The 26,529-nt window shown below is 32.6% G+C and overlaps 1 protein-coding gene across 1 annotated transcript; it reads right to left on the minus strand.

Annotated features, from left to right (window-relative positions):
• Nucleotides 1-5,432: 5,432 nt before the first annotated feature.
• Nucleotides 5,433-26,460, minus strand: LOC115879726 (trypsin-2-like). The gene is made up of 6 exons (XM_030896689.1): nucleotides 26,373-26,460; nucleotides 13,429-13,603; nucleotides 12,931-13,078; nucleotides 12,762-12,872; nucleotides 10,078-10,227; nucleotides 5,433-5,685 (listed from the first exon to the last, which is right to left on the minus strand). Exons 3-6 carry the CDS (start codon nucleotides 12,997-12,999, stop codon nucleotides 5,452-5,454), a joined length of 564 nt encoding a protein of 187 aa, XP_030752549.1. The 5' UTR covers nucleotides 13,000-13,078; nucleotides 13,429-13,603; nucleotides 26,373-26,460; the 3' UTR covers nucleotides 5,433-5,451.
• Nucleotides 26,461-26,529: the final 69 nt, after the last annotated feature.

Below are 26,529 nucleotides of genomic sequence, written 5' to 3' on the forward strand. Positions count from 1 at the left end.
ATATTTAATGGATTTTATAAGGATTTTATAAAGCCTACAAGTACAGGGTGGTTCAACAAAATGATATGTGATGCGGAAAAATGTAAAATATAAAATCTTTAGGGAATGTTAAGAAACAAAACAAACAAACAAAAACAAACAAACGCTTTATTGTACAAAAAGCCAAAACAGCTCCATCGACAAAACAAAACAAAAAAGCACAAAAACAAATATACAAATAAACAAATAAAAATGTCATACAATACAAATCAATTAAAAAAAAATTTAAGTCATAAAATTACAAATAAAACATATATGGACATTGCAGAACACAGGCGTATCTAGAAAATTTTACAAAAGGAAAACTGTAAATGGATAAACTAATGTTATATATTATAAAATCAAGAGTTATAAAATATTAAATATTAAATACTAGACCTTTAACCAGTGTGTGAGATTATCAAAACTGTAAAATTCAAAAAATTGTTCATGATTAAACATCAACAAAAAAGTCGTTTACCCCGCATATAGGGCTCTCTCCAGTAAGTATGATTTTAGAGCTTTGCGAAATGCGGGAAAGAATGAAAGTGACTTGATATTCGAAGGCAAATGATTGTACATTTTCCTGGCATTGTACAGTATTGAGCCCTTAACTAGTTCTGAGCTCGGTGTTGGCAGATAAATATCGTGTTCCGCATTCCTAAGTGGATAGTTGTGAGAAGGCCTCTCCGGAATAGAGAATATGTGCTTGCGGATTAAGCAAACGGATTTAAAAATGAATAAGGAAGGAAGAGTCAGTATTTTGAAATTTTTAAAGAAATTCTGGCAGTGAGTTCTACTGTTTAGTCCCAATAAGTATCGAACTGCTCTCTTTGAAGTTTGAAAATACGATCAAATTTTGTCGCGCAGCAAGTACCCCAGAATGGAAGGACATAACGAAGATGCGACTCAAAAGGGCATAATAGACCATTCTAGAGGTTGATGAGTTAAGTTCCTTAGAAACTGATCTTAGCGCAAAACAGGCAGAGCTTAGTTTCTTTGATAAGGCTTCGATGTGCAAGTCCCATTTTAACGAGTTGTCTACAACAAGTCCTAAGAATCTCACAGAGTCCACGACGTCAATAGTGGTGTTATTAAGTACAAAAGGTTGTATAGTACTTTTATATGACAAAACTTTAATTTTTGAAAGGTTGAGGCATAGGAGATTAGGATCGCACCAAGATTTAATGGTGCCTAAGTCACTGGATATAGTATTATATAGTACCGTAACATCTGGACCGCTCCAAGTGGAACTAGTATCGTCCGCAAAGAGGCAGATTTTACCGCTAATGTCTAGATTTGCAATGTCGTTGATAAACACCAGAAACAAAATAGGACCAAGTACTGAACCCTGAAGGACACCACATTCTATAGGCTTACAAGAAGACATAGACGTATCAATCCTCACAAGCTGCCTTCTGTTGCCAAGATACGACTTAAGCCATTCGAGCGGCACTCCCCTGAATCCATAGTATTGCAATTTGTTATTTGTTAGTTAAAGATACACAGTTTAAAGATATTTCACTTCAAGAAAGTTTGACTGATATAAATTTGTTTTTAACGGTGTGTCATTTTTTAGCCGACCATACCAATAGGTTTGATATGGTGGGCTATTAAGATCGGCAAAAATTTTTTTTTAATTTCACTCAAAATGAGTTATTTGGGTCATAAATGACCTAAATACAAAATATTTTCATGGTGTCTGTCTGTCCATCTGTAACACGATAACTCAAAAACCGCTAAACTGATTTTAACCAAATTTGGCACAAAAATACTGTGGCACCCGAGAATCTGGACATTAGTTTTTGGTGGGGGTGGGGGGTTCGTAAGGGGGTATGGGAAAGGGTTAAAATTTTTAAAAAATCGTAACTCCAAAATTACAGTAGCTAGCGAAACGCGGTTTTCAATTTAAGATTAGGAATAATATTTGCAACAAAATTTGTAATAACATCAAAATCAGTCAAAGTCGCAGTTTTTGAGATAAAAAAAATTGAAAAAATTCCTTTACTTTGAAACTAAAAGAACTGCCTACCAACTTTTTATTAACATATTTTAGCTAGACGTGCCTCCCGGCGCCAATTTTTTATTTTATTTTTGGGTTTAGCGTCAAACTTTATAATATATTTATAGAGGGTGTCCCAATATTCCGTGGACATAGAACTATGTATTTTTGGGATCAAAAAAGGCCATTGGACACAATTTACCTCTATAAAAAATGCTTAGTTTTTCCGTTAGAGTGCATCATTTTCAAGAAATGAACACATTTTTTTAGATATTTTAAGAACCATTATTCCGATTTGAATGAGATTTTATTTTAAATTAATTAACGTTGGGGTTTATTTTTGATTAATGCCACCCTAACGGATAAAAGAAGCACTTTTGTACAAAGGTAAATTATGCGCAATTAACTTATTTTGATTCAGCAAATACATAGTTGTTCTAATGTCCACGGAATATAGAAACTCCCTGTATATTTTGTAGGTCTGCTTTGAAAAAATAAATTCTCCAAAAATTGTTTTTTACAAGAGACAAAAAATGTAGTAAATACTAGAGAGACCATTTTACGACAAGAAAATCTGTCGTCAGTTGAGTTGGAAAATATTTATACTAAAATTTATGTAGGAGTGAGGGTAGTTTCACTATTCCTGTATATTTTCTAGATTTTTGTGAAAATCATATGTTAAAGCACTTAGTAAAACATAGACACCCAAAATGTCATTTAAATCGGAAAAACGGTTCTTAAAATATCTGAATTTTTTTTTATTCTTTTAAAGTTTGTTGCCCTCTAGCGGACAAACGAAGCACTTTTGTATAAAGGTAAATTACGTTCAGTGAACTTATTTTGATTTCAAAAATACGTAGTAGTTCTATGTCCACCGAATATTGGCCACCCTGTATAATATTGTATACCTAAACATATCATTGTCAGATATTTCAATTTTTTTTACTTCAGTATGGTACAAAAATATTAGTGGCTCTTGGCTCTATTATTTCTAAAGTTCCTCAAATTTGGCAGTATATATTTTGGCATTATCATTTAGGTATGAAGAAAACGAACATGTAAAAATATTTGAATTAGATGCTATTGTGTGTACAAAAGAAATTTATTTATATCGACTATTTAATATTAAAAAAATATATATAAATCGTATGCCCTGTATTTTATTATTTTACTGATATAGATTTTACAAAACACTTCAACTTTTCTCAAGTATGTTCCATACTTATTTTTAATAGTTTCCGATTAGTAATTGAATTTTTTAATTTTTTTTCTTTTTTAACATCAATTAAGTTATAAAACCACACAGGGTCGGACTGGCCATATAGTCAGGGTGACGATTGAGCCATCGAGGGCTCTCCTGTCTTATGTAAAATAGTTGATGATTTATTATTAAATACAAATGAAACAGAAAAAGTGACGGTTATATTGTGGGGTTATCTCCAAAACTTTTGGTTTGTGGGCATTATGATTCTTTTTAGTGAATCGAATCACACGATTCAATTTAGTTTTCAGGTTTCAAGTCAAGTTTTTTCAAACCATGTATATTATTTTTTCAATAGATGGAGAGTTTAAAAATGAACATTTATTGTATTTAGAGTATTTCAAAATTTTTAACGGTTTTGCAGATACACGCAGTATTATTTCATTTGGCGCTTTCAATGGTAAAATACGAGAGAAAAATTACTGGGTGGCTTTGATAAAAATTTACTGTGGAAAATGCCATATGAAATATAAAACCGCAAATATCTGCGAAACCGTTAAAAATTTTGAAATACTCTAAATATAAAAAATGTTCATTCTTTAATTCTCCGTCTATTGAAAAAATAATATACATGGTGTTCTATTTAAAAAAAAACGAAGAAAAATTATTTTATATTTTATAAAGTTTGGCTTAGAATTTTGAACATCCTGTATAATTTACGATTTTCATATTTATAGTAAAGTAAGTACAGACCATCTAAAGTAAATACCTAATATAGTTTTGTTTTCAGAACAGTTTTTGTATTTTTAATAATTTTTTTAAGAAGGGCTGAAAAAATATATATTTTTGATTCATTTTTTAATATCTCTGAAACTATCAAAATGTATTTATTCATATCTTAGGGTTATGTAAAGTGATCGGAAAGGAAGCCAAAAATGTAATAATATACAGGGTGTTCTATTTAAAAAAAATCATCCAGGTCCACTCACACTTTTTTGAGCCACTCTATAGAAGTTAAAATATTTTCCTGAAATACATCCTGGTACATACTTCAGGTATGCACTTAAACAAAATTCTCAAGTTTTTTATTCTAGGAGCTACAGATGCCCGACGCACTATTGCCGGACCCTGTATACAATTTATTAAATACTTCTTAATACAAATTTAATATTGTTAGAGCTATTATTTTAATTCCGATTTAATAATAATAATAAATAGTACATAACACCGCATGATCGAAAAAAAATTGCATCCAGTTGCCTTGAAAATGAACATCGATGACACACACACACATTTCCCATATAATTTAACATATAAAATGACTGCGATTTTCATTTTATAACCATTGCTGACGCCGTTTTTTGTCCTATTAAGCAGAGGCCAAAAATATTTTATTTAGAGTTATATAAAATACGATTTCGTCTTTTAGTCCGACGTTATTTAATGGTTTATAGTGGGTAATATTATTTTAGCAAAAATATTAACGTGAAAATTAAATACCTTACAGATACTCTCGTACTAAGCACAGGATAAATAAGTTTTTTCTAGTAAATAACTTTCTTTTGTATTTTATGCCCATGATGTTTGTTTAGGGCTTTTGTTCAAGTCTATGATGCCTGACTCTAAGCCTATATCACCGCCGGCGCCGCGCGGCGCTGTAGAAACGAACGATAGCATTGTGATCCGATTCAATTCTCACGATTCTTTTTTACGGCTCATCGTTCAAATATTATGGATCCCTGCTGGCCACGATTCAATTGAACGAACCGTATTGTAACCAATGAATCAATTCTCACGACTCTTTGATCGAACCATCGCATTGTGATCCGATTCTATTCTCACGATTCTTTTTTACAGCTCATCGTTTAAATGTTATGGATTCGTGTTGACTACGATTCAATTGAACGAACCGCATTCTAAGCAATGAATCGAAATTTACGATTCATTTTTAATTCGTTCAATCTTTGCCTACCTCTCCTCTGTATACTCTGTAATAATTTTAAAACGTGTATCTTCCGCTTCCCTATAACTTTTGTATTTAAATTTTTTACATAATTAGATAATGAGCTTTACACTATCGTGACTCGCCCTGCACATCTTCACAGTGCACTTTTATAGCACAGTTTGGGAATAGATGTATAATAGCAGGTAGTTTTAAGAAATGAAATGCTCCCCAGCCTGACTTAATACTAATAATTAAAGCTTTACAAGTATTATAAATTATATTTATTTAAATATTATATACACATAAATACAACAATGAACAGAAAACGTAAAACCACCAAACAGTGTATATCTTCGGAGCACTGTTGGTTGGTACATAATCAGAATTTTTGGCAATCCAACTTATTAAATTGGCAACATTCGAGTATACTCCAGGATAAGATTTCTGCGCACAGCCCATTCCAAAACTCACAACTCCAATAAGAGTATTATTCTGAACTAATGGACCACCACTGTCTCCCTGAAATAGAGAGTAATCCGTTTATTACAAAAACTGTTTTCAGTTTTTCAATGCATAAAAATGAGAAATGCAAAAACAGTTGATAAATAATCAATTTTTTTATTTAAATATCTCTTGATATCACTCCAGTTTTAATCATGTGCTGATGATGCTAGCGATGATGTTAGCGAAACGCGTGTTCAGTGTCAAAGTAAAAGTGTTTTGGTGTATTGTGGTGATTTAGTGTTTTATTTTGCTGTTGCAATACCAAAAATTCCAACCCCCAACTGTAACTTACACACATGGCCAAAATTATTGCATATAACGATATTTTTATTTTATTTTGACCTGATTCTTTTTATATTTTTGGACATATTGGCTTACTACACGACTAACTAACATAAAATTAAAAATCTAAGTGCAACTAGGCTATTATTATAATTTTATTTCATAATGAGTGAAAATCAACAAAAACAAATTTCATATTAAAAAAAAATATTGAAAAATTTTAATTATTTCTCACAACTAATAGTCTGTATTGGCTCCTCGAGCCTCAATGCAAGCTGTGAGACGATGTGGCATGCTCTCAATTAAGTTGTCCAGAAGATGTTGAGGAATGGCTTCACATGTTTCGCCCGCAGCAATTTTCAGTTCATTTAAGGTACGGGGGGATCATTTCCTTTGGCAATATGGCATTTTAGCATGTCCCAAGCATGCTCGATTACATTCATATCTGGAGACATCGGTCGCCACCACAGTCTTCCTTATACCCTCTTCCTCACAAAATTTGCGAACCGCTAAAGTGCGATGGGGAGGAGCATTATCGTCCATATAAACAAATTAATCCCCCCCTGCCCCTCGAAATGGACGCACAATAGACTCTAAAACGTCTCTAAGATATGGGGCACCTGTCATTGTGCCATCAATAAAAACAAAAGGGATTCGAACTCCGTGCATTATACCTGCGCATACCATAATGCTTCCCCCTTGAAACGGGACACGGGGTTGAGCTGCATTCAAGCGTGCTCGTCTTCCAGATGCTCTCCAGACCAAAGTTTGTCGCGAGTCTGACACGAGGCCTATTCTTGTTTCATCACTAAACATGACGAAATTCTAATTAGGTCCATTTGCTCTCATCTCCTCAGCCCATTGTAATCGCGTAATTTTGTGTTGTAAATTAAGCTTCTAAGCTTCGGAACACGTAGAGGCCTCCTTCAATGTAATCCTCTGTCATGGAGTCTTCTTGCTATGGTCTTTCTTGAAACATTTACTCATTCAAGGCGAGCTAACTGATTTTTAATAGCAGTACTAGAAAGCAGGGGATTGTAACGGTCTTGCACAGCAGTAGTAACTCTCTTTCTACCTCTTCCAGGCCGGTCCGTAATCTCGTTTGTATCCCTGAATTTTTTTAATAATCGTGAAACATTGCTTTGGTTAACTCCTACAATTTCAGCTATTGCAACTTGCCGGTAGTCCTGTTGAGACAGTGTTACTATTCTGACTCTATTAAACTGTGAAATAATGTTTCTAGGCATTTTAAGGCCAAAACAATGGTCAAATTTCTTCTGAAACTCAAGAGACTAGTAGTGGGAACTATCGAATGAATACTATCGAAACATTCGATAGTTGTAATTCATTCGAATAATTCGATAGCTAGTAAGAAAACATTCGTCGAAAACTATTCGAATAAAAATATCGAATAGATGCGTCATCTGCCTTGAAATATATTAATTCGGCAGCAAAAACCATTCATTTATAAAATTCATTTATTCGTCAGGATCGATTATAATAAAATATAAACTGGATTTTAGTTGTCGCCCGGCGACGTAGGCTTCTTTCCTAGAAACCCGACAGCGGTCGGCGGTCGGTGGCAATGGTATGAAAAAAGCCGGCATCTTTGATTTTGAGTCAGATAAAGATAAGGACACATTATTTTTTATTGAGGTGCTAGTATTTACACAAAAAATACATTATGAACGGCGCTGTTGCCGTATATTCGTATTAGTTGGTATTAGCAAAGAATATTATTCTTTGGTATTATAGTTAGTTAGGGATAGTATGACCTGTGATATGACTATATATTTTGCATTTTTTTTATTAATATTCTGTTGTTACACTGCAATAATACTTTTTATTTTGGATGTAGGAAAATTATTTTTAATGTTTTTAAGCAAAACTGGTTTAATAAATAATAATAACAGTAATTAGATTAAGATTATACCTATTAACACCAAAATTTAAAATCATTTAATATAAACATTTTTTTAAGTAGTAGCAAAATATAAACAACAAATTAGAAGTCAAAATTATTTATATTAGATCCTATTTAAAAATAATATAGTCTCTAAATTTTTTGGCAACGTTGGTTTATTAAATAATAATAATTACAGAACTAATTTGTTATATTAACAACAAATTTTAAAATCATGAAATATAAACATTTATTAATTTTCTAAGCATGCAGTGTAATAGAAGAAAAATATAAATAAAAAATTAGAAATCAAAATTATATATGTTTATTACTTTGTATTAGTATTTAAAAATAATATTTGCTTTTACTGGCATTTACTTTAAAAAATAAATGAAACATTTCTTCGCAGAAATCTACATGTAAGAGAATTAGCATAAACAAAATACAAATATCGTTAACTTTTTTTTTTAAATTGGCACGTGTAAAACTTTAATCAATCAATTTAATTTTCTCATCCCAAAATTTGAGTTCGATAACCATTTACTTATATAACCACATTACCACATTAATTAAATATGATTATTAAGTTCAACTAATTCATATTACTAAAACATTTAAAATACAAATACATATGTATTTTTAAAATTAATTGTAAGTTCACCTCATCTCTTTTAAAAATTGTTACTTCTCAAAATTTCCCATTAAAAAAATAGACCATATACCGTATAAAATTAAATAATTGAAAGATCGGAAAATCACACAAATTTTCGGAAAAACTTTTACCACCTGCACACGTACACAATCGTCAATTTAAAAAAAAACACTACTACTTTAGTATTTTAAATATTTTAATAAACGCAAAAATAGCGCAGTATTTAGAAGGCAAGTTATATAAATTTGGAAGAACTAATAATGCACTGACGCACACAAAAATCAAACGAATACTAAATTTCATTTATCAAAAGCATTCGATAGTCGTGGCTTAACGATAACCATTTATTCGCACGGCGAGGTTGTCACATATGCTTTAGTATACAAATGAATGAATGATTTTATTCGAATGAAACCATTCGATAGTTGAAATCATTCATTCACTAACCATTCGATAGTCTAATTCATTCGATAGTTCCCATCGCTACAAGAGACCACAAATCGAAATGTGCATGAGTTTGTAATAATATTGGATCAGAACTATAAACATTGTTTACCATATCCATTTTAACAAAAAAATGTTTATTACAGATTATCAAAGCTATGTATAAAAAAAAGATTCTTTAAATTCATTTCCGTATATTTTTAGACAATATATGCAATAATTTTGCCCATGTGTGTATTTAAATATACACAAAAATCAAAGATCCAGATAAAGGATAAAATTCTTTGATTAAGCAATTAAGCTTACATCTAATTTAACCGTATGTTATATTCATTTGTTATTTAATGTAAAACTAGGATTTTTTTTCAATATTTTGCAATTTCAAAGTTATTTAATTAAAAAGGAGTCACCCGGTATTAAATCAAAAATATTTTATGACTAACATAAAACTAAACGAGGTACAATTATTTTAAGTCATGCTATAATTATATTAACAGATAGTTTAACTCAATAAAATATGGCATTTTACTTAAAATTATGACAAATATAAATTCGAAGATTAAGATATAAGACACACAACTATTAAATTTGTCACATTGATAATAGAAATTCTTTCTTTATGTGTTATTAGTTTCAAACTTTGTTTTTATTGGATTGATAAAAGATTGCTGTAATCTACAGGTTTGTATTAGTTGTTTGAGGAAACATTGAAATATATTTCATATCAATTAAACTTTTAGTTACGTAATCGAGGGCGCGATTTTTAAATTCATTGTTGCCAACCATAGACATATTCGGCGCCGCGCCGTGCTGACTAACTGGAATTTAAATTTCGCGCGGGGGCTTCAGGTGGTAGCTCTGCTTTAAAAAATGTCAAGTTGCCACATTTATTTATTTAGTTCCTGGCATTTTGTCATTCGTTTTGATACTTTAGTTTTGTATTACGAGCTTTTGGTTTAAATGAATTGTGTTGTGATACCTGTTGTGAACCTCTTTTAGTGCGAAGTGGTACAAGGTAGCTTCATAACCATAAAAATCTGCCGGTCAAGCTTAATCACGTGACTAAAAGTTTATTTGGTATGAACTGTAGTACTGTAGTTAAGCATAGAGTGTTTTCTACAATTACCTGACAAGCGTCTTTTCCTCCTTCGCTATAACCAGCACAGATCATATTTCTTGTTATACTTATCACTCTACTATATGCATTGGTACAGTATGTTCTGGAAGTAATCGGTACAGATACAGCTCGAAGTGCTGATGACAGATTACCGTTCTCCTAAAAAAGAAATTATATCCATGTCATTTATTGAAGTGAACCTTCTTTACGCACGATGGGAGTAAAAATTGAAGCCCGTGACACGGCCATGACACACGAGACACGAAAGGGAAAGTGGTAACCATCTTGGAGCGTCGTAACTCGGACCCTATGTGAGCTAGAGGGCTTAAATGCGGAATGTAGATCTTTTTATGATATTTTGACGATGTTGTAATACTACTAAACCCCATCATCAATGAATCAAATCAAAAAATCGTCCAATTTAAATGAAATTTGGTATGTCGATAGATTAGACCAAAATCAACTTGACCTGTACGACACGTGTCACTGTGACAGTTCGTTTTTACGTGAGAAACGTCAAAAGTTGATGTCGTCCGATCGCTACCAAATTTGGTGGGTAGGCTATGTGAGCGACGGTGCACACGGTCCCAGCGCAAAGTTGGATACGATGATTCGTTTACATCTTCATCAGGGTGAGACTAACGATTTGATATTGAAGAAAAATGTGGGTCGATTTGGGCATAATTGGGGACGAGCGATAGGACGAGTGGGACGATAAGCCCTCGATGTATTAGACATTCCAATAACAGAACAGGAAATAAAGGACTCCATAAAACAGCTTAAAAACAACAAATCAGCTGGCTAGGACTCGATTCCGGCGGAAATCTATAAGTGTGCAAGTAAAGACCTTATTGGTCATCTTAAGGATCTCTTCGATGTCATATGGGAAAGCGGAGAGGTGCATCAGGATTTTTGCAACGCGAATATATAGTGAATATATTTAAGAACAAAGGAAGTGCATCAGACTGCGGAAACTACCGAGGAATTTGACTTATGTCAAACCGCCTGCACCCACATATAGAAAAAATCCTCCCAGAATCGCAAACGGGTTTTCGCACCAACCGCGGTACCGTCGATTCCATATTCTCCATCCGCTACAGAAAAAAGTAAAAGAGCAGCAGTCCAAACTTTACGTTGCATTCATCGGTCTAACAAAAGCCTTCGACTCTGTGAATAGAGATCCACTTTGGGCAATTATGAAAAAGTTCGGAGTACCCAACAAATTTCTTACAGTGTGTAAAAGCCTCCATAACAACAAGAGTCAAGAGTATCATTATCAAGGATCACCTGAGCGATCTCTTCCTAACAAACACAGGCATTAGGCAGGGATGTGTCTTAGCGCCTCTCCTATTCAATATATTCATGGCAGCGGTCTCCATTATAGTGGACAGAAAACTGCAGGAGAGAGGTTTGGGCATTAGATACAGATACGATGGCGGTCTGTTTTCAACACAAAAAGACTCAGGACAAAAACACGTACAAAATTCATCTAGAAGAACTTTAATACGCTGATGACTCTACTGTAGTTGAAAATAAGTTACAGCAATTGCAAGAAATGTTGAACACATATACATGGGCATACGAGGCTTTGGGACAGGAAGCTGAACATCGATAAAACTAGAATTATGTGCACTCCCCCGGAAGATCACAACAATGCTATAAAAATCGGAGAAGAACTATTGGAATATGTAGCGGAATTCAACTACCTCGGCAGTTTGATTTCGGAAAAGGCCAATATCGACTCTGAACTTCAGCCCAGGATTAGCAGCGCCTCAAGAGCATTCTGAAAATTAAAAGACAGGGTTTTCTACAATCATGACTTGAGCACAAGACACACATCTTAGACAACTCTTAAGAATCAAATGGTTCCATCATGTCTCAAACGTATCGGTCCTTGAAAAAGCTAACTGCGAGAGTATTGAAGTCATGATTACAAAGTCCCGCTTAAGATGGGTTGGTCATGTATGCAGAATGCAAGAAAACCGCATACCAAAATCTCTGCTTTACGGTGAGTTTGTAGACGGTTAGAGGAGGCCGGATGGACAACTCAAAAGGTACAAGGATATTTTCCACGAAAACTTAAAGGGAATTAACAAGCAGAATGAGTGGGAAGAAGCAGCTCACAATAGAACGGAATGGAGAAGAATTGTAAAGTCAGTTAACAGCGACAACCAAAAAGTAAAGAGGCAACAAAGCAATGAGATTTTTGAATGTCTGGAGTGCGGTAGACAGATAACATCAGGTATCGGGCTTTTCAGTCACAGAAGAGCTCATGAAAGCAAACGCCTTGCGTGATCATCTTCTGATGCGTGTCATATACTCGTCAGCGAGTAATGGCAGTATATATATGTATGTAATTGGGGACGGGCTACAGTATGGCGCCCTCGAAGTTTCGAACCGATGCGATGCCTCTAAATGGACGAAGGACGAAATCATCAGGATTTTTCTTAATTATGGGTCGATTGGAACCAAACTCGGCAAGTGGTACCCGAATGGAGTCCTCAGACGGACAGACGGACAAGATATATAGACGGAAGTAAGTAGAAGTTTCACTTCAAATATGCGCACATGTATTTTAATTAAAATTAAATTTATATTAGTTTTAGCTAATTTTGCAAAAGGTAAAAGTTGTCAGGTTTGAACCTATATCTCAAATTTGGTTATGAATATAAAACAGATATATTTATACTTACGACTTCATATCCCCAACCACTAACGGTAGCGTAACTATTTTCAGTATAATTATCTTTTTCAGAAAGTCTTATTGTTTGTACTCTTGTATTTAAAGTTGCATTTGAACATAACTACAATAAAACTTGAATAAAAAATGTTATTTGTTTTGTATTATTTGTTTTAATTTACCTTTACTATGGAAACATCGTAATCAATAGTACTTGAATTGTAACTTTTGTGTATTTTTACTGAACACATCTGAATAGTTTGACCGTCAGTTCCACTAGTTTTATTGGTTCCAACTTTTACTGTAAATAGCCTGTTTAAACTTGCATAACTGAAATTGAAAAAATATGGAATTAAGTAGATATTGAAAATATTAGAAAATATCAATGTTTGTTTGAAAATGGTTTGTGGGAAATTCTTGGCAAAAAAGTTGGCAAGACTGCCGCTAGGCTACACAAGCTGCACGGCATATTTTTAAGCGTCTATGAAGCTACCTACACCTCCGTTTCAATAGGAAGATAAATGTGATATAAAACATTAAATTTGTTATGCACTTGAATGTTTGAAGAATATTTGATTGTTAATTTGATGCTAACTCCGTAAAGAAATTTTTTAGATATGCTTAAAATACTAGAATAATATTAGAATATAATGCTTGTATCACGTGTATTTTATTCTTACTCATTTCCAAAACAATGTGCTGCGCTTAAAACTGTGTTGGGTAAAATTAGGCTACCTCCACAAAAGTGTTGTTCTGCATACTGTAACGACACTTGATATGAGAAGTTTTCTATATTAACTTCTTCTCCGCCAACGATTCTAGGTTCTACTACATTTAATCGGGTTGTTGAGTTGCCTGTAATAAAAGATAAAAGTATAGAACATAACAAATTGTAACATCCGGCATTTTATAAAAAGGCGTCTTCTTACAGTGTCATACTCCCTACCTCTACCGACCGTTGGCTACCTCTCCCATGTACTTGTGATGTATGTCATCAGTAGCTTTTTTCGTTTTCCTGATATTACCGATTCTGAACCGTCCTAGAATTGTGATGCGTATGCGCAGAAAGAAATATGAAGATATTATTTCATTTGAGCATGCGCTGGAGAGTTCTAGGACAATTCAGAATCGATAATAACAGGAAAACGAACAGACCTAGTGTTTCACAAGTACACTGATCAGTCACTGATTTCACAGTATTTAATTGTCTATCAAATTGTATTATACCTACCATTTTTTACCTATCTCTTCAAGCCTTCTTATAAAATGCATTTACTTATAATTTAGACCTCATTTATCGATATACCCAAGGAATATTGACATTTAAATTTTTTTTTTAAGTATCAATTTTACAAAATATACAGATGATAAAAATGAGAATATTGTTAGCCCATTTGTTTATAAAAAGAAAACTATTTAAATCTTTTTAAAACAGTATACCATTTAAAAATACCACATACCACCATTATTTCCGCCCAAATATTAATTAATTACATACTTAATTAAGTAAAGTTAATAAATTGTTCTAAATAAATGTGGATTTGAATCAGAAATCAATATATTAATAAGTTATGAATGTGAACGTCTGTCTTGTTATAAATAAGCACTAGACATAAAGTGAAATAAAATTTAAAAGAACTTTTTACTATACTGCCTAATATACACATACAAAATTATTTTTTTATTATTTGAAGCAATTAAGTAATAATCAACGCAAATAGTCAATTAATGTAGTTTGAATACTAGGATCAGATATTATTAATTGGTCCTCTTTTGGAAAATATTTAAATTACTTTTATTTTTAAAGAAAAAAGCGAATTATATCGACAATATCAGTATCCGTACTTTTTGAATTTCTTTTACATCTTTAAAAATAATCTAAAATGTCAAGATTCCATGGGTATATTGATAAAATATCGATTAATAAAGTTTGAATTTTAATAATATGCATTTTCTACGAAAACCCGAGGAAATTAAAAATGGCATAATAAAATTTGACAGACAATTACATTGTGCATCTGATTCATGTAAAATATACAGGGTATTCCATTTAAATTAAATAAATTATTGCTGTGTAAAGCTAGCAATTTTGTAGAATACATTTTAGACGCTCTATAAGGTGGTAGCATTAGTTTTACTATTGCAACACAATATATAGTAAATAAAAAATATCAGTAAAATATTTGGTTTTTAAAACTTAAATAGGCCGAGAGAAATGAAGCATTAAAATAATTTTATTGTTACTTCATTTTCAAAAAAGCGTAAATATTTAAAAATGGTAAGATTAAAGTGCGGTAATCACCTTAATCAAATTTACGTTTATTTTAATCAACTGCAACTAAAAATGTAATAATATACAGGATGTTTCATTAAAAAAAATAAAACTTTGATATTATCTTATTTATTTGGAATACTCTGTAGCGTTTGAAAATAATTTTAAATTGTAGCTTTAGTAGTTATCTCCAACAACTACTCACAATTTCTAAAAATCTAAAATTATCATTAGCTACAATACTCCGTGTCGAATAGCGTGAACAACCCTGTATAGTTTTTGATAAAAATATGAATTCAATAATTAGAATGTAGATTCTTATTAGTTAGTGTTGATAAAAGTCTATTTTGCCAAAATGGACTTTTATAAACACAAACCGTGATTTTGCAAGAATGTCATATTGAATTTGAAACTCGACGTTTTGCTTACGTTTATAATGAGCTTCTTCAGAAGAGGGAAAACGTACAGGGATGGAAATAAATATTATAGAAGAAATTTGAAGATTTTCAGAAATATTAGACATGGGAACTTAGTATGATGCCAAACTAAAAACTAGTTTCAAACAAGAACCTTCATATAAACTATACTAGAGGCTAGAGGCAAAACTTGACGTCGACTAGTCTCAAGTGGTTTCTGGTTGGCCACTCTGTATAATAAATTTAACAGTTCATTTTATGTAGAAAAGATTTAGATACAAAGACTTTAGTAAAACATTTTTATTAAAAAGTTTGGTATAAATCACTTTATTTTTCTTACGATAAGATAGGGGTTTCGTACAAGGAAAAAATTACAAGAACAATGCTTTCTATGACTGAAAAGATACAAAATCACGAATTGTCATAAATTATTCAATGTGTTTAGTTATATTATACCGCTACTTAATCTTAAATATAATTTATTGTACTTAGTAATATAATATGAAACTGTCATATCAAATATTATCATTCTAAAATACAGTTTTTTTTCTCGATCGCTTGCTAAATGCAAGTATTTCTAGAAAATTTAAGTAAATATACACTAGTTATGTGAGAGGAAATAGCATGGTTTTCCCACGAAGACGCGAGCGAAACCGAACTTATAAATATAACCAAGCGCATTAAAATTGTCATTCTGTTCTTAACCATTGTATTCATTGTATCTGTTAAACATACTTTGTGAAAAATAAAATTTTTTAAAAAAGTATTTTCGTTGTCGAAATCCATAATTGGCGCAGTCGGTAGGATTGGTGCAGTTTGTCGCAACAAAAATCATTGAATTGATTATCGCGAAAAACGCGGATTTAATCCCTAGTGCCGATCCGAACGAACACTTCTGGAAAGCCACGGCATCGAGTCCGATTTTCGGTAGTGTAAGGAGTGAGACATCGAAAGCCGAATACCAGAGCAGAGTCCAAATTGGTTTTGTCACCCCGTTGAGTCGGTAAGTGCCAAGTCCTTTTTGTCAATTTCTTTTACTTTCCCTGTTTAGGAAATCTCTTTTATTTTTAAGTTAAGGTGAATTTAGCTACTTAAGAAAACAAAAACGATTTTTATTTTTAGTTATTTAAATATACGAATACATATTTTACCTATATTATATTTTGCTATCGTAATTTCTCTATTTTATTTTATTTTAATTTTTATTCTTTTATGAATATTGACGATTTGACGAACGAATTTTCTAATAAACTAGTTTTAAAATCAAATAAGATGGAAAATCAAAGCCAAGCTCAAACACAAAATAATCTGCAAATGCTTAAAATGTATGTAGACATTATTCCTAATTTTGACGGAAATTCTATTACCTTACACAGTTTTATTTCTGCATGCGACTTTCTCTTTACAACTTTTGGTAATTCTAGAGAGGCGATTATGATAAATTATTTAATTAGAGTAATACAAACTAAGTTAGTCGGTAGAGCTCAACTATTAGTAGGTTGCCGATCAGAACTAGATACTTGGCAAAAAATCAAAGATGCATTGCAAGCCTGTTTTGGCGACAATAGAAGCTTGGAATGTTTAGAACAAGATCTTTTTATGGCTAAGCCAAATAAAGGAGAAACGTCTTTGGATTTTGCTAAGAGATTGCAAATATTACGTAGTCAATTAGCTCAAAAATTAAACAGTCTTCCTCTGACTGAAATGCCGATTTCGACCAAAACAATTTATCAAAAGCAATACGAGCAAATAGCCCTAAGAACTTTTATTCGTAACCTCCCTGGACCTTTACAAAGCATAACACGACTAAGAAGCCCCGAAAATCTCGAAAGTGCTCTCACAATCATAACCGAAGAAGAAAATTTTCAGTACACTCAAAATTTATTTAAACAACCCCAGTCCACTTTTAATAACATAAAACCACACACACCCATACCAACCACACCTCATCCATATTTCACACAAAGAGCTCATCAGTCTAATCAATCTAATCCACAATATAATTATCCGACAAATTTCCAAAACCAGTCTCCAAGATTCCCCCCACCTCAAAACCAGAACCGTAATCAAATCCCCAGTCAATTTTTAAATCAAGGACCCCCGAATTTTCCTTCTCAACCCATAAACATTCAGACACAATATGTGCCTAGACATTACCCGACCAACAGACAAGTATTTGGCCCTCCAAAAGATGTATTCAAACCCACGGGTCAGAAACCTTTAGATAAAGTGGAACCTATGTCGACCACGTCTCGAATCCCAAGCCTTAGACGCCCAGTTTCTAATTTCTTTAAACCTACAGGTCCGCGAAATTTTATTTCGCAGGAGTTGTTCCAAATCGATAATCAATCGAACATCGATAACCCAACTGATTTACCCTTTGATGAGACCGACAACATAGAACAATACGAAACTGATAATTACGAACAATTTTATACCGATGATGGCTCACAAAATAATCAAAATTTTGAAACCTTTGATAATTCTTATGACGAAAACACCGGAAATTTTCAGGATCCTGGCCCAAGCCAGAACCAAACATAACTTTAACTGAAATGCATACCGAAATCAATAGTAATTTACCATATATTAAAATCAATAATCCACCAATAAAATTACTTATTGATACTGGTTGCTCTCAATCAATATTAAGACCCATAATTGCTGAAAAATATTTTCCTAATGAAATTTTCCAACAGGAAACCCTGATTAAGACAGGTATTGGAGAAAAATTGGTTCGATTTAAAGCGAATATACCTGCCTTTTCAGAATTAAAAATTAACGAGACAATTACATTTACACTTTTCGATTTTTTGATGGAATTTTGGGTTTAGATCAATTGAAAAAATTAAAACTTTTTATTGATTTAAAAAATAATTTCCTAGTAAATGACATTCTTAAAATTCCATTACATTTTAATAAAACGGAAAATATTTCTCACGATGTATCGGTCAATAGCTATGAGATCGCATCTGTGAAAATTCCCGTGAACGTCTACGAAGGTGACATAATAATTCCGGAGTCATATATCAACCACCTGCATTTCCCTGAAACATTGACAACAGCTGTTCGAGGCTATGCGAAAACTGAAGTTTTCAATAGAACTAACGAACATCTGATGATATCATTTTCAGAACCTGTGAAAGTGATACCATTCCCCGATTCGCGGAAAGAGAACTTTGAATTTTTTAATATCGAAACATTTTTGCCAAAATCTGAATTAAATAAGAATTTAAATATTGCAAATTTAATTCGAACTGAACATTTAAATACCGAAGAAAAGCAATTGTTAACATCACTTTGTAAGGATTTTTCCGATATATTCCATGAAGAAAATCAAAAACTAACTTTCACCAATAAAATTAAACATGAAATAAAAACTTCCGACGAAATTCCGGCTCACTCAAAAACATATCGTTATCCTTTTGTTCATAAGCAAGAAGTACAGAAGCAAATAAATAAAATGTTAGAAGATGGCATCATAAGACCGAGTCAAAGTCCATGGAGCAGCCCTATTTGGATTGTTCCAAAGAAACTCGACGCGAGCGGAAGACAAAAGTGGAGAATAGTCGTTGACTATCGGAAAATCAATGAGAAGACCATAGACGATCGATATCCGTTGCCGAATATCAACGATATCTTAGACAAACTTGGACGTTGCCAATATTTCTCAACGCTAGACCTGGCATCAGGGTTCCATCAAATTGAGATGCACCCTAACTCCATTGAAAAAACTGCGTTTAATGTAGAGAACGGGCATTATGAGTACTTGAGAATGCCGTTCGGGCTCAAAAACGCCCCCGCAACTTTTCAGCGAGTTATGGACCATGTACTACGTGACCTGCAACATAAAGTTTGTCTAGTATACATGGACGACATCATTATTTTTAGCACCACTTTAGAAGAACATATAAAAAACCTCCGCTCTGTATTCCAAAAACTTCGAGAAGCCAAATTCAAGGTGCAGTTGGACAAGTCCGAATTTTTATGCAAGGAAGTAGAATTCCTAGGACATGTCATAACACCAGAAGGCGTTAAACCGAATCCCCGGAAAATCGAGGCAATCACGAGATTCCCAATACCTAAAACAGCCAAAGAAATCAAGTCCTTCCTTGGGTTATTAGGGTATTACAGACGATTCATCAAAAATTTCGCAAAACTGACGAAACCTTTCACAAAATGTTTGAAAAAAGGAGAAAAAATCGAACACACGTCAGAATTCATCGACACCTTCGAACTATGTAAAAAGATTTTATGTAACGATCCTATACTGAAATACCCAGATTTTGAGAAACCATTTGTGCTGACCACCGACGCCTCCAACATAGCCATAGGAGCAGTGTTAAGCCAAGGAAAGGTAGGCAACGATCTTCCTATTGCTTACGCGTCCCGCACTCTAAATCCAGCTGAAACAAACTACAGCACGATTGAAAAGGAATTGCTGGCAATTGTTTGGGCCACGAAGTATTTCAGGCCATATCTTTTCGGCAGAAAATTCCTGATAGTTACTGACCACAAACCCCTCCAATGGTTGTTTAATTTAAAGGAACCGAGTTCGAGGTTAGTAAGGTGGCGTCTGAAATTAGAGGAATATACATATGAAATTGTATATAAGAAGGGCAAATCTAATACTAACGCCGATGCTCTATCTCGAGTGGAGATAAATATGGTAGAAAATGAGTCCATTATTGGAAACCCGGGAGATAGCGACGAGGATATTTTAAAATATCTAGACGACTGTTCAGCAGAAATATCTATGGACGCACTAGAAGAGCTAGAACACGCCCTTGAACTAGATAAAGGTATAGAATTACCCGAAGCAAGACCAGTAAGTGACAACGAGACTGTTCATTCCTCAGCGGAAGACCCGATTCTTAATGTACCAATAACGGAGAATCCCGTAAATTTCTACAATAATCAAATAATTATAATACAAAACGATTTAGAACGCTACTACGTAATTCGATCAAATCCTTTTGAAAATAAAAATAGAAAAACAGTACATATATCAAAAAACGTAGAAACCGACATAATCAAATTCTTCAAAGAACACGTTGACCCTAAAAAGACTTATTGCATTTTTATCCAAAAATCAGATGTAAATTTAAATCCAAGAATTAGCGTAATATTACAACGAACATTTAAGAACCACTCTTATCACTTAACTATATCAAATTCCATGTTAAATGATGTAACAAGAGACGAACGACGTAATGAACTAATTAAGTACCACCACGAGAAAACGTGCCATCGCGGAATTAACGAAGTACTATTAGATTTAAGAAAATTATATTTTTGGCCAAACATGAAACAGGATATTATTAATTACATAAATAATTGTGAAATTTGTCAACAGGCAAAATACGATAGACATCCGCCAAAAATAAAATTCTCTTTAACAGCCACCCCCTCTGAACCACTGGAATCAATCCACATGGACACTTTACAAATTCAGAACACCAAATTTTTAACAATAATAGACGTATTTTCTCGATACACGCAGGCATACCCTTTAGAACCGGTATGTACAGCCGCGACAGTGTACGAGGGATTTTTAAATTTTATAACACATTTTGGTATCCCAAAATTGATTACATGTGACAACGGAACAGAATTCAAAACTTCTTTATTAATAGACTTTTGCAAATTACACAAGATTTCTATTCATTTTACAACACCTGGTAATTCAAACAGTAATAGTCCAATTGAAAGAGTTCATTCATCGCTCTTAGAAAATTGTAGAGTATTAAAACTTCAAGACGAAAATTTAACTATAAAACAAACCATGCAATATGCAATTTTAGGTTACAATTCGTGTCTGTGCACAGTGTTACTAAACAAAAACCGTTTGATATTATACACGGACGATTAAAATCTATCGACCCTTTCGACCTTACAGACGATATTATTGTTAACCAATATATTTCCGATAGAAAAGAAAAATTAAAACTTCTTTATAATAAAATTACCGAACAAAGTAATAATTCAAAAGAAAAGACTATTCGGAAGAGAAATGAGAAACGCGAAAATCCGCCTACTTTCTCTCCAGGATCCAAATGTTATGTTAAAAATAAAATGGCAGCAAGAAGTAAAACAAAAGCCAAACATACGAAACATACCGTCCGACAAAACTTAGAGAACAAAATAATTACTGACAAAAATAAAGTTATTCATAAGTCCCAAATTAAGAGACCTCTTAATAGTACTAATATTTCTTCACAGGACACACAAAACGAAGATGAAGTTGACCCGTCTCAACCTTCATGTAGCTATACTAACACTAATCATTAACCTATCCTTTTCTAAAGTTATAATATCCACTCTAACTCTCCTTTGCTTCCTTTTTATTTAGGCAAGACACGAATAACAGAACACAAACACACATTCTTACATTACGTTCAAACACAACCCATTTATGACCAGCTATCCAATATTGAACAATTTTATAATCATTTAGAAGACTCTATTTATAGATATCACAATGACTCAGTACATTCCACAAACTACATTCATTTTCCGAACATGCTTGCGCATGCGAAACATTTCATACTGACAGCCAAAACTAAATTAAATAATATTACGCCTCATCGCCGAAATAAGCGCGGTTTAATTAATATTATAGGCAAAACATCAAAATGGTTATTTGGCACTTTAGATAGCGAAGATGGTGAAAAATATGGCAAAGCAATTTCTATACTATCAAATAATCAAAATTCTTTGCATAAAGAAATATCTCTACAAATATCTTTAACAAGGCAACTCATTAATAGTTATAATGACTCTATAACTCTCCTTAATGAAAACCAAAAGATGATAAGAAATAAAATACAAAATTTGGAAAAACAAATTAGAAATTCTGCACAATATTTGAATATCCAAAATACATTACATCAAATAATTTTAAATTGCCAAAATTTAATTACATTTTTAGATAATATAGAAAACGCACTAATGTTTGCGAAACTTAACACCTTACATAGCGCCGTGATGTCTGCATCCGAGCTGTACTACTCAGTATCGTATTTAACTAAGTTATATGGTGAGCAAAATATAATAACGTTTAAGAATGTAATTTCGTATTATCAATTAGCTGGCCTTCAAGTAAGTTATTCAGAGGATAAAATAATATTTGCAGTTCATTTTCCAATATCGTTAAAAGAGATTTTCGATACATTTCACCTATTCCCTATTCCCATCAATCAATCGATAATTTTACCAAATCAACCTTTCCTTACACTTGGCATGAACCATCTACAATATGAAGAAGAAGAATGCCCAGTTATCGAAGACATCCATATCTGTCAAATAAACTTCAGCCAACAAACAACGACTGTATATCGACACTAATCAAAGATGCCGAAATCCACTCCTGCCATACAGTAAAAACGTTCATCAAGAACCCAATTATAAAACCAATCAACAACAAATATATCGTCGCAATACCTACTGAAGAACCATTGAAAATTCAGCAGCAGTGTGGTGATGAAAAAGAAAATAAATTTATCAGCGATCCAAGCCTGATAGAAATCGAACTGAACTGTGAAGTAAATGTATCAAGCTATCAATTCATCAATAAAGAAGAAATAATTCAAGGAATGCCCTTTACCTTACCGAAAATCTACGTTGGACCAGAAAACTCAAAAAGAAGATCAACCTATCGATATTAAGTCAATAAATATCCATGAAATATCTGAACTTCAGGAAAAAGTTAAATTACTTCAACCTTTTAATGAAGTGATACACCCTGTAGGATGGAGTTTCGCTAGCATTGCCATTACAATTCTGGTCATCGCAATGATTTGTTGGATTACATGGCCTATCTATAAAAAGAAGATAGAAAAAATGAAGCAACCCCGAGAGGAACATCCTGAAAATGATTCGCCACCCCTCACATTTTCCATTTAAGAAGGGAGGAGTTATGTGAGAGGAAATTGCATGGTATTCCCACGAAGACGCGAGCGAAACCGAACTTATAAATATAACCAAGCGCATTAAAATTGTCATTCTGTTCTTAACCATTGTATTCATTGTATCTGTTAAACATACTTTGTGAAAAATAAAATTTTTTAAAAAAGTATTTTCGTTGTCGAAATCCATAATTCACTTATAATATAGATTTTTATTATTTTTATAATACCGGGTGCGTCTCAAAAGTGGCTCACCCCTATAACTTTTGTATTTTTCCAGATAAAAAAACGGGATTTGGTATGTTAGTATATGACATAAATTAGGAATGATTGACGTATTCAATTGTTTTCGGTCACTTACTGTTTCACCGGAAATGACTACAACTTTTGATTTATAAATGGCACCCTCGGTATATTTCTACTTTATTCGATAGAAAATGACACTCTGAATAGAATGACATTTCATATGTCAATTTTTGACATTTTTATATGATTTATTTGAAATTGGAACATGCGGATCAAAGCGACGATTTGACTCGAAATACCAAGTGTGTGGTATCAAATTATTATTCGTAAAAAAATGCTTTTTCTAAATATGCTAATGAGCCACCCTCGTTTCATTTGGAAAAATTGAGATATGATTAAAAATACGATTTGAGCCATATACTTAAAATAAAATAAATTTTATTTTAAGTCTATGATTTGAGCATATTTTACCCGACCAGGAAGAGACACTAAAAACATTAGACAATCAAATCTATTTTTCCAAGGCTCCTTGATTAAAAATTAGTGTTTTTGACACACCCATGGCACTCTAGATTGAAATTTAAAATATAATTTTGTTTTAAGCAAAAATGTCAAAAATTGACATATGATATGTTATTCTACTCGGTGAAACAAGAAGCGACCGAAAACAATAATTATTATTGTTTTCGGTTATTGTTATTTTCAATTATTGAACACGTTAATCTATCCTAATTTATGTCATATACTAACATACCAAATCCCGTTTTTTTATCTGACAAAATAAAAAGTTATAGGGGTGAGCCACTTTTGAGACGCTCCCGGTATATATTTATGATTCGTAATAAAGTTATAGATTTAAAATTAAAATTTTTACACAGGATGAGTTGTAAATAAGTGCACACATTATCAGGACTGGTAGATCTCGACAAAAGAAACATATTTTCCCTTTACCCTTTTTCAAATAAGTCTAAAATAATCGAGATATTTTACTACAAAAATTAAAAAATAAAATTAGATTAGGACTCGTAGATTTTTATTAGGACTCGTAGAAAACGATTTAGTAGCTTGAAAACGATAAGTAGCTATAAGATGTAAAGTTCTATAAGATGTACTATTTGATTTTTAAAAAAGGCTGTACTTAAACTGCCGTTAAACGGTAGCTTACTAAAATGCCGTTAATAGGTATGACGTCGTTGATGTGACGCACTTGACGGCTTTATGAAATATAGGAATTTTATAAGGACTAACCAACGCTATCCACCCCTCCAAATAACCAACTTAACCAACGCAACTAACCTCGACACTGATAAAAAATATAAAAAACAAATATAAATTAGTAAAAATCAACCAACCCCACCAAATAACCAACTAACCAATGAATTAACACCCTCCAAATAACCACGCTAACCAACCGGCCAAATAACTAAACCAATCCAATCAAAAAGAGTGAAAGCAATGCAATAAGATCACGTTATAAGCAAAAAAAATATAAAAGAAGTCTTGGTCGGCGTGAGATTTGAACCACGGACCATCCGCTTACGAAGCGATAGCCTCAGCCACTGACCCACAGGTGCTCTTGCAAAATGCTTAAGGTTAGGCATTACTTTCCGCCAACATGAACGACGTCACAATATCTATTAACGGCATTTTAGTAGGCTACCGTTTAACGGCTGTTTAAGTACATCGTTTAAAAAATACCAATAATTCAAAATTTCATTGATGCACGACTATATAGATAGACATAAAAATCGACTTTACGAAGGAAATGCAATATTGAAAAACAGTTCTTGGTTAGAGTTCTGAATAGCACCCCAAAAGTTCTATAAGATGTACTATTTGATTTTTAAAAAATACCAATAATTAAAAATTTCATTGATGCACGACTCTATAGATAGACATAAAAATCGACTTTACGAAGATTTAGTAGCTTGAAAACGATAAGTAGCTAAACGACCAATGAAGCCCTATAATTCCCCTATTAATACTGTGTTTCGAAAATTTCCAAATATTTTCCCGACCAAAATCGAACTTTTTCACTTATTCCGGTTTGAAAGATTTTTTGGGCGTGGATCGATGCAGATTGGACTTGATTAATTGATTTAGTTAAATTTTTTAGTGTACACAGTTTGTCAAAAAAAGTACATACAGGGTGAGAAAAAATAAAACCGAATTTTTCATTTTCGGCAATTTTTCTAAAATGCAACATAACCTAAAAAGGGGGTTAAATTGCATTTACAATTTTACATTAACGTCTTCTAAACGTACCAGGTGAGAAAAGTGGAAAAAAAGTTAATGATTCGATTTTTTTCAAAGTGTTTATATTTTTTCAAGGTTTAATATCGAGAAAATCGATAATCGAAATTTTTATAATTAAATATCTCAGAAACTATGCATTTTCGAAACACAGTTTAAATGGGGCGAATATAGAGCTCCACTGGCTCTATCCGTAGAGGCTTCACTGGTCATTTAGCTACTTACCGTTTTCGAGGAAACATCTTATTTTTATTTACAACCTTTTTTTCCACTGGTATAAGTGTCTTCCACGCTTAATTTATTTTTAAAGTTAATACCTTAAAAATTATTTTAAATAATAAAAAAAGGTGCCCTAAAAAAACTCACGGGATTTAATATCTCGACCGATTATAGGACTATGTTATAATCCTATTTTTTAATTGATTTAAAACCCTAAGTAAATAAATAATAAAATTAAAAAAATGACAGAAATATATTTATTTAGATGTCAAACGATGATAATATATCATAAACGTTAATTTCTTTCTTACCTTTGACTAATAATAAGACTGAGTTTATTGCTAAAATTATAAAAATAATTGATACATCTTCAACGCTAAACGCATTTCAGGCAACTAATGTTATCAGTACATCTGGTAAAGATAAGAAGATCATTTGATTTTATTAACAAACAATATACTGTTTTTT

This window comes from Sitophilus oryzae, unplaced genomic scaffold (genome assembly GCF_002938485.1).
Source record: "Sitophilus oryzae breed Bouriz unplaced genomic scaffold, Soryzae_2.0 scaffold_1586_pilon_pilon, whole genome shotgun sequence".
NCBI classification, from domain to species: Eukaryota; Metazoa; Arthropoda; class Insecta; order Coleoptera; family Curculionidae; genus Sitophilus; species Sitophilus oryzae.